Source organism: Arachis ipaensis, chromosome B6 (genome assembly GCF_059453495.1).
Source record: "Arachis ipaensis isolate K30076 ecotype BB chromosome B6, ASM5945349v1, whole genome shotgun sequence".
NCBI classification, from domain to species: Eukaryota; Viridiplantae; Streptophyta; class Magnoliopsida; order Fabales; family Fabaceae; genus Arachis; species Arachis ipaensis.
In genome coordinates, this window is record NC_142441.1 from 10,688,577 (window position 1) to 10,698,582 (window position 10,006).

At 30.4% G+C, this 10,006-nt stretch overlaps 1 protein-coding gene across 1 annotated transcript; it reads left to right on the plus strand.

The window, feature by feature from the left end:
- Positions 1-2,019: 2,019 nt before the first annotated feature.
- On the plus strand, positions 2,020-5,844 carry LOC107646045 (boron transporter 1). The gene is made up of 11 exons (XM_016350234.3): positions 2,020-2,450; positions 2,542-2,624; positions 2,713-3,044; positions 3,154-3,319; positions 3,414-3,580; positions 3,674-3,847; positions 3,949-4,044; positions 4,142-4,279; positions 4,372-4,697; positions 4,773-5,040; positions 5,124-5,844. Exons 1-11 carry the CDS (start codon positions 2,347-2,349, stop codon positions 5,439-5,441), a joined length of 2,172 nt encoding a protein of 723 aa, XP_016205720.1. The 5' UTR covers positions 2,020-2,346; the 3' UTR covers positions 5,442-5,844.
- The last annotated feature ends 4,162 nt before the right edge of the window (positions 5,845-10,006 follow it).

The following is a 10,006-nucleotide window of genomic DNA, read 5'->3' on the forward strand; positions in this document are numbered from 1 at the left end:
TTTTAAATTAAGATAAAGTTTGATAATTATAGATAAAAAAATGAGCGTAGAAATTACCATTGGATGATGTAAGAGATGTTTGCTTATATATTATTATACCGCGTGTAGCAGTAGTGTCTTCTCCAAATGTTTTAGGTTGGAATACGCATAGAAATTAGAAAATTAATTTTTAATTATTTAATATTAATTAAATTTTATTGTAAAATTATTATTTTAGCTTTCATATTTTAGAGAGTTTAAGATTTATTAGGATAGACTTTAAAGTTTAAAATTAAGATATAAAATTTAGAATAAAAAATAATTTTAAAAATTAATTGATATTAACTAAAAATAATTAATTTTCTAATCTAATTCTATAGATTGCATTAAATTTTTGTTATAAGTTTTATAATTCATGCAATAGCATATCCATGCTCTATATATTTTGGACCTACTAATAATAGGCCGTTGACTTGTTTTTTTTTTTTAACACATTGTAAATGCATATGCAGCAGAAATGACATATATTTTTGTCCTTATTTTAAATATCTTTATTTTTTGCCATTTTTCTTGATCAGCAAGATGTATAATTTGAAGTCAATGGTTTCATCATATACGATCAAAACAGATTGATGTTAATTGTTAAATCTTGTCTCTTGAATCAATTATGAAAAGAACAGTTAGGAGTTATACATACGTAAGACGAACCATTAAATTAATTAAGTATCACTATACAGTTTGCTTCGCCTGATAATAAGGCTAATACCCCAGAATGAAATAAATATCTCTCTCTTATATAAATATAAATATATGAGTTGTCAATCGTTAGAATCACATGGGCTAATGTAATATGGGCTTCAGCAATAATCACTATCGATAAGCTTGAATTCATTTACACTTGTTGACCAAAAACATCTTTTATATATTTTAGAGGATTAAATAAATTATTCAAAGGTTTACTTTTAGGCTTTAGCACTTAACTACTTTTATATATATCTTTTTGTGGGTGCATAATAATAATCTTTAATAATGGTGCGTGGTTGCGTCCTCTAGTAAATGAAATGAAATGGACCCTCCAAGGTAGTCGTAGTGGATAGAATATAATATCGGATTAAATAAGATGGTCTTCAATATGGGTTGCTATTTACTCAACGAGTGGGTGGATTTTCCCATTTATTCGCTGTATACCATATGCATCATCAATTCATCATATTAGTTCTTATTTCGCATAGAGATTACACCTATAAAATTCCACACTTTATATATTATAATTAATTACTAATTAATAACTTGACATGTGCTACTTCTTTGCAAGTTAAAAGTCAGTGATATGTTATGGTAAAGGTGAAACTCACATATAGTGATCTTTGAAGTTGATAGTTTAAAATTTTTAAACAGATATGTTAAAATAAGGGATTGTTTAATACGAGTTACCATAACATATATTAAAACATTATCTTAATCTTAGTGAAATTGACAACATGGCTCGAGTAACATTGTGTAAAAAGACCCAAATTTTGTTTTATATGTTGTATAAAATAGAGGAATGTGAATTGAAGAATCCCAATTGGCATATACATAGTGGGACCAGGCTAGTGCCTTTATTTTCTTTATGGCAAAAAAAGATTGAAAATTTGGAATGGGCATTGATTATTGAAGGTGATATACAATTGACAATTTTGAGACATATTTATATAAAAGTAATACTGTAAATTATTTAATAATATATAATATTATTTTATATAAAGATATATTTATTAGAATAATCATTTTTACAACAATAGATATTTTTATATTAAATGATAGTAAATACTTAAATAGTAATCACGTTTACAGTGCATAGTATAACTTTTACATGAAAATGTATTGTTGAGAGTGGAGTGTATCATCTTCAGTGAAAAAAACTGGATGATATTCAATGAAAAATTTTATCTTTTATTATTTTTTTTCTCTTATTTATTTCTAGTTCCACTTATAAAATTAAAGGTGAGAGATCATATTTTATTCAAAAAAAAATGAAGAGTATCTATTTCCTGTTTTACAATTAGCAGAGCCTCTTTAAAAAAGCTTATAAATAGTGATCCACCGCAAACATTGTTTGTTGTGAGATGAGAAAATAAAGAGTCCAATTCCCAGGAAGTACAGCTGGCTGCTTTCTTGGCTTATTTACAACATTCATTCAATCTCTCACTGCACTGCCAGCCTGCACTTCTTCACCCCCTCTCTCCTCTCTTCTCATCCTCCTTCTTCTTCAATGGCATCCAAGAAGCAAGATAGATGCTGATGATAAGTTGATAACATAGACAATATCATCTCATATTGGTGGTGGACAAGTTCATAAGACTCAACTCAAGAAGCTATTAAGCAATGGAAGAAACATTTGTACCATTGGAAGGTATCAAGAATGATCTCAGAGGAAGATTGATGTGTTATAAGCAAGATTGGACTGGTGGAATCAAAGCTGGTTTGAGGTATACATATACATTAATACATATATACATATATATATGCTCATTATTATTTTATAAATGTCTTATAGGCTCTATCTTTTAATTCTCTCAGGATTTGGGCCCCCACCACATACATATTCTTTGCATCTGCAATCCCTGTCATTTCATTTGGTGAACAACTAGAGCGAGACACAGGTACTATACATACATATATACTATACTTATTACTATTAAATTCAAAGACTGATGATATTGATAAGTTATGTATGCACCTTACTTGCAGATGGTGTTCTAACAGCGGTTCAAACACTGGCTTCAACTTCAATATGTGGCATCATACATTCAATCATTGGTGGCCAACCTTTGCTGATATTGGGTGTGGCAGAGCCCACTGTAATCATGTACACATTCATGTTCAATTTTGCAAAGGAGAGAGCAGAGTTGGGTAGGGAACTCTTTCTGGCATGGACTGGTTGGGTGTGTGTATGGACGGCACTCTTGCTCTTCTTGTTGGCCATTCTTGGAGCTTGCTCCATAATCAATAGGTTTACAAGAATTGCAGGAGAGTTGTTTGGCCTTCTCATTGCAATGCTCTTCATGCAACAAGCTATCAAAGTAATTAATATTAGTATATCTATCTCAATTCACACATACTTTCTTTGCAACCCATGTTTATGTTATCTTAACATAACATAACATTCCAGTGTCATCATCATTGTCACAGGGTCTGGTGGATGAGTTTCGCATACCGGAACGACAGAATCCGAAAGCAATCGAATTCTTACCTTCATGGAGATTTGCTAATGGCATGTTTGCATTAGTCCTTTCATTTGGCCTTCTTCTCACTGCATTGAGAAGCAGAAAGGCCAGGTCATGGCGCTATGGTAGTGGTAAGTACTTACCAGATGAAGTGATTCGAATATCATTTCTCTAATTAGTAATTACTATGCATTATGAAGTTAATTTTGTTAAGTGTTGCTACAGGTTGGCTTAGAAGCTTAATAGCAGATTATGGTGTGCCACTTATGGTGTTAGTTTGGACTGGTGTGTCCTACATACCATCTTCAAGTGTTCCAAGTGGTATACCAAGGCGCCTCTTCAGCCCAAATCCATGGTCTCCAGGTGCATATGAGAATTGGACTGTCATTAAGGCATGTATTCCACATGACTAGAACTCTAAAGTCTAAAGAACACAAGATATATGAATCTGTTTAAGTTATAAATAGATTGATTTCTTATGACAGGATATGCTTCAAGTTCCTGTGGTGTACATAATTGGAGCATTTATCCCAGCAACCATGATTGCAGTGCTTTATTACTTTGATCATAGTGTGGCATCCCAGCTTGCACAGCAGAACGAGTTCAATTTGAGAAAACCATCTTCTTACCATTATGATTTGCTTCTTTTGGGGTTCTTGGTATGCAACTTTTATTTTCATGTGAAATTATTGTGTTAATTGTTTCTCTAGTAATGGTAAATTTTCATCTTCTTTTATTGTTTTTTCTTTCTGGATGGAAGACCTTAATGTGTGGCCTTATTGGAATACCTCCTGCAAACGGAGTCATACCACAATCACCAATGCACACAAAGAGTCTTGCAACTCTTAAACATCAGGTAATAAAATCAGCTCATAGGTGTATGATCATTGTTAATAATATGAAACCATGAATCATGATTTATGAACATATAACTCACCAAGAAAGTTATGCAGCTGCTTCGCAACAGACTCGTGGCAACGGCGCGAAAAAGTATAGGAAAAAATGCTAGTTTAGGACAGTTGTATGGTAATATGCAAGAAGCCTACCATCAGATGCAGACACCCCTTGTTTACCAAGACCCTTCTGCTAGAGTAAGTGTTTATTTAAGTTTCAATAAAACATATATATGCTTAAATAATTTGTACCATACTATATATTATATATGTGAACATGTTGTGATCAGACACAAGGACTAAAGGAGCTCAAAGAATCAACAATTCTACAAGCTACAAGCATGGGAAGCATGGATGCACCAGTGGATGAGACTCTATTTGATGTTGAGAAAGAGATAGATGACTTGCTTCCTGTTGAGGTAAAAGAACAACGTCTAAGCAACTTACTTCAAGCAACCATGGTGGGAGGATGCGTTGCAGCCATGCCTTTACTCAAGAAGATTCCAACCTCAGTCCTATGGGGCTACTTTGCATTCATGGCCATCGAAAGTTTGCCCGGAAACCAGTTCTGGGAGAGGATCCTTCTTCTCTTCACTGCACCTAGCAGAAGATACAAGTATGTTCTATTTCTTATGTTAAAATTTAGTACATTAATGATTGCAAAATCTGAAATTTCGTCTTGTTTTTGCAGGGTGCTTGAGGATTACCATGCTACATTTGTGGAAACAGTACCATTCAAGACAATTGCAACATTCACAATCTTCCAAACGCTTTATCTTCTTGTATGCTTTGGACTAACTTGGGTTCCAATTGCTGGTGTCATGTTTCCAATGATGATCATGCTCTTAGTTCCTGTAAGACAGTACTTTCTCCCAAGATTTTTCAAAGGGCCACACCTTCAAGACTTGGATGCAGCATCATATGAAGAACAAACTGCTTTACCATATAACATTGCAACAGTAAGATGATCCAAAATTGTCACATTTTCATGCATAGTTTATACTTTATAGTTACTCATTTTGTATGTGTTTTTTGTTAACAGCAATCAGAGTTTGGAGCTGGTGCTTCTCAAGTTGGTGAAGGTGAAATCTTAGATGAAGTTATAACTAGAAGCCGTGGAGAGTTTAGGCGCACTAACAGTCCTAAGGTCACAAGCTCAACTCCAACTCCAGGAAATGATCTCAAAGGCCTTCAGAGCCCGAGACTGTCATTCAATTCTCGCCGTGGCGAGCTTTCGGCCGAGCACAGTCCTCGGTCCGGCACAAGAGGTCCTCACAGTCCAATGGCCAGAGAAGTAAGGTTGGCAAACTTGGGAAGGAGTCCTCTTAGCTCTGATTCAAAACAGCACAACAACAAATAGTTAAACTAAACGCTACCGTTTGATAAGTGTTTCAAGACATAAAATTCAGATATATTAAGATAACAGAGACATTTTACTTACTTTTATATTTTGTAAAATAGTTCTGTGTCCTTATATCTGTATTTTGATTCTGAACTAATACCAAACGGAGCTACAAAGTTTGCAGTGATGATCATATTCGTATCCCTTGGAAGGAGTTAGGTGACTTAATTTTTATTGCTTGTTTTATTAATATTGCTTGGCTTTGTTGTAACTTGTAAAGTCATTTCCTTATAATATACGGCAGATATGAATGTAACCATATAGTGTGGCCTTGGCGATTTTCCGAATGTTATTATTCTATTTGTTCATATATATGTGTAATCATGATCACGTGTTTGATTTATTAAATTAATTCTGATTAGTTTTGAATCTGTCGTATAAGCTTCAAATTGCACTTCAGATCAGATGCGTTTATGCAGGGTCAGAGCAACTAAGTACATGAGCCATCCTTGACTCCTTGTATTGTATAATGAAATAAAAAGTATAAGTAGAGAATGAAATATAAATTGGATAAATATGAAATGTAATAATAATAAACTAATAAATTAATAATCAGTTAAAATAAATTTCAGATGTCTATTTTTTGGGTGGAGTAATTAGTCTTGATTTTAAAGTTAAAATACAATTCATTTAAATATAAGGGGTTGGAAGTGAGTTAAGATCACTTATGAATCAATTTGAACTTAACTCGTTAACAACTTAATAAGATGAATTTATAAGTTTGTGAGTCAATTTTTAACTTAAATTTGATCTCATTTATTAAATAAACTGAACTTAAATTTAAGTGAACTCTACTCATTTACTCATAAAATAACTCAATTATATATTACTTATTATAATTATTTATATTAATAATATATTATAAATTTTATACTTTTAATTTGTAGCAATAATATATAATTTTATATATATTTATGAGAGAGGTATAAAATAAGTCATAGATATATCAGATATATAATTGATAATTTTTTATATATAAGTGTTAATTTATTTATATAGAATTATTAATTATATTTAGTTTATTTAAACTAATTCGTGAGTTTGAGTCGACTAACAAATACACTTGATTGTTAATGAGTTAAATATGAGTCAAGTTTAATTTTCCCAAGTCAAACTTAAATTTGATCCGACACAACTCAATTCGATTATTTTTAATCTTGGACAACACAAAACATACCATCTTTATTTTAATAAGAGAATACACATAGCTATATGCTCATGTTTTTCAATATTTAAAAAAAAATAAAAATAAAGACTCAATAGAGTTTCTTTTCTTTTGCTTTTACATAAATGGTAGAGAGAGTTATTCAGGGGAACTTCTTATATCCTATGTGTAGAAAGTGAAATTATTTCCTTCCAGAAAACACAAAAAACTTTCTTGCCTTCTGGCCAATAATCTCCATTCTCCATAAATAATTTGTCAGCAAAGACAACCATAGCATTTAATTTCTTAAGGAACTATTATCATTTGCTGGATATATGGAACCATTTGATTTGTTTATGAATGGTTTTTTTCTTTATGAATTATTATCATTTAATTTGTCGTGTGGATAAAAATAAAACCTTTTGCAGAACCTTTTTGGTGATAGTGTGGTGGTGATTAATGTCTTACATATATATTGGTGGTCAAAAATTGACGATATAATTGCAACATGAAAACAATACCGCACTTGCTAGATGATGTGTATACTTGAAAAGGAGGAAAAAAAGAAATAGAAACGCAAGAGTGAATATATATTAAAAGAAAAAATACTAAAAATTATCAGAATTTGTTATTTTTTATTATTATTTAATTATTAATTTAATTTTTTTAATTTAATTCAACAACATATTTTATATTATATTTTTAAATATTAATAATCAACTTATCATTAAAAATAATAACTTCTAATAATTTTAATATTTTTTTATTAAAATTCTATTCCCACCATCCACCTTCATATCCAAAACAAAAAGAAGAGTTGCGGCTCCCACATTCTCAATCAATTGCACCAAGCAAGCATGGAAGATGAGTAGTGATAATGTTGCATGCCATTCTACTGTTCCCTCCTACTCCTAGCTTAGTGGCTTGATAAGGTTCATCGTCCATCCATTGATAATAATAATGTTAATATGTTTCTTTCTTATTTTCGAGAAATTCTTGTATATATAATCATAAAATAAGTATAATCAAAATAATATCTAATTAATTTTAGATATTTTAATATTAAAAAATTCATAAATTATTATTTTAATTAATTTTTAAAATATGATAATTACTCGTGTGAAAATATTTTCATGTGATGATAAGTCAAACAAGTCAATACATTTATCAATTTAACTATTATTTTAATATAAAAAATATTTTTATGTGAATAATAATCATTGTAATTTTAGAATTTTAGGTGACTACCTAAAACTATATTATTATTCAATTTGGTATTCCATGGCCATACGAAAATTCCTATATTTGAAGATAGAGCTTACGTCTCCAATGATGCCAAAATCTGTGTCTTTGAAGTGCAAGTTGAATCAATAAAAAGGCTTCAAATAAAGTAGTACTATGCATTGTAGCTTCATTCGTGTTATAAAGACAAAACCAAGTAGGTTTATAATCGTGCCATCGATTGGGTGAAGAGTTTGAACTTTGAACCACAACGACATAAACATTATTTAAGAAGTGACACGACAGTTGACCATGCCACCACTACTATAGGTTTATTATTTGTGAGGTTTTTCAACAATCATTTGAAAGTGTCCCTCTTCAGAAGTTATGGCCACCCAACGGTTTCTCCCTTTTAGGCACTAGTTGCATCTTCATCTTCAACTCAGTACGCATAATATCATCAAAAAATGCATGGTGGATTCTAAGATGAAAATTAGACTAGTAAATTTGTTTCATGATAAATTAGTATGATTTGACCAATGAAAAGAGTGATATTTAATTTGACAAATATTTGAATAATTTTAATTAATTTAACCAGTGAAAAGAGTGATATTAATTTATGATCATATTTCATCATGAAGTATAAAAATATGATTTTATGATAACAAAAGTGGGGGGAAAAAACACTGCACCACCTAACCATGACATCAATTATTTGTATCTGAAAAATGGTTCCAAGGTGTCCTAATTAATAAGTAATTATAATAGTGAGCCCAACTCAAAGCAAGACGGTAAGTTGGTCAAATATAATTTAGGTTTAATTATGTCTCCATAATTTTACCAAATTTTTAATTAGATTTTTATATATATATTTTTTTTAATAAGATCATTATATCATATCAGATTTTATAATTAAATTTTTTACTGTGACAAAAACGTTGAAATTAACAGAATATTTTATTAAACTATATAAAATATTTAGTCAAGTGTTAGATATATTCATTTTGTTTAGCAGAATATTCTATTAATTTTAGTATTTTTGTCACGACAAAAATTTAATTACAAAATCTGATATAATATAAGGACTCAATTGAAAAAAAATATATAGATTTAATTAAAAATTTAATAAAACTATATAGATCGACGGAATAATCGAATCTATAATTTATGACAATATTAAAAGCTGATACTTTATTTAGGGCTTTATGACTTCAAGAAATTATTATTACAGAAGTGCTACACATACAAGCCATTTTAATTTACAAGTCATATAAGTTGGGCCAAATCCAACTAAAAGGATGCTCACCCATACGAGCGTGTTAATATGCGCGTGTTAACACGCGCGCTACTCAACGGTTTTCATAGCGCGCTTCGCGTTCCTCCCCCTCCTCCTCCTTCTCTTCATTTTTCTTCTCCTTCTTCTTTGCGTTTCTCCTCCTTTTTCTTTGCGTGTTTCATCTTCATCGTCATTTTTTTATTACTGTTGTTGTTACAGAATTTTTTCCTCTTTCTATTTCTATTGATTTTGGAATATTTTGTATTTTTTTATTCTTTATTTGATTTTTTCTCCCAAGAAGAATTATGAGAATATGAAATAAGAAGATGAAGAAGAAAAAGTAGCAGAAGATGAAGAGGAAGAAGAGGAAGAGTTTTGAATTATACAGAATTTATAAGCACACATACACCGAAAATTCTTAAATAATACACCCAAATATCTTCGTGTTACACTCAAATTTACTACAAATACAAAAAAATATTTCCTCTAATGCTGCATTTTTTTCCTTCTTTTTTTCCTTATTTCTTTATTTCTTTCTTTTAGTTGAATGAATATAAGTTCATACTCTTTCAAGTAATTTTTTACCATTATGTATTTCTTCTTCTTCTTTATTTAATTTTTTTATTTTTATTCTTGTTAAAAGAGTAAAACAAAAAGAAACTTGAGAAGATAAAATAAGAAAACAAAAGATGAATAAGAAAAAAAAAATGATGATGATGATGATGAAAAAGAAGAAGGAGAAGCACGAGAAGATGAAGAGGAGGGAGAAGAAGAGTTTTGAATTGTGTAGAACTTATCAGCATACATACACAGAAAATTCTTAAATAATACACCCAAATATCTTCGTGTTACACCCAAATACAGAAAAATATTTTCTTTAAT

Coding starts and splice junctions, on each gene's coding strand:
- LOC107646045 (XM_016350234.3), top strand. CDS start 2,347: ATGGAAGAAACATTTGTACCATTGGAAGGTATCAAGAATGATCTCAGA. Junction 3,045..3,153: donor TCATGCAACAAGCTATCAAA/GTAATTAATATT, acceptor TCATTGTCACAG/GGTCTGGTGGATGAGTTTCG. Junction 3,848..3,948: donor TGCTTCTTTTGGGGTTCTTG/GTATGCAACTTT, acceptor TCTGGATGGAAG/ACCTTAATGTGTGGCCTTAT.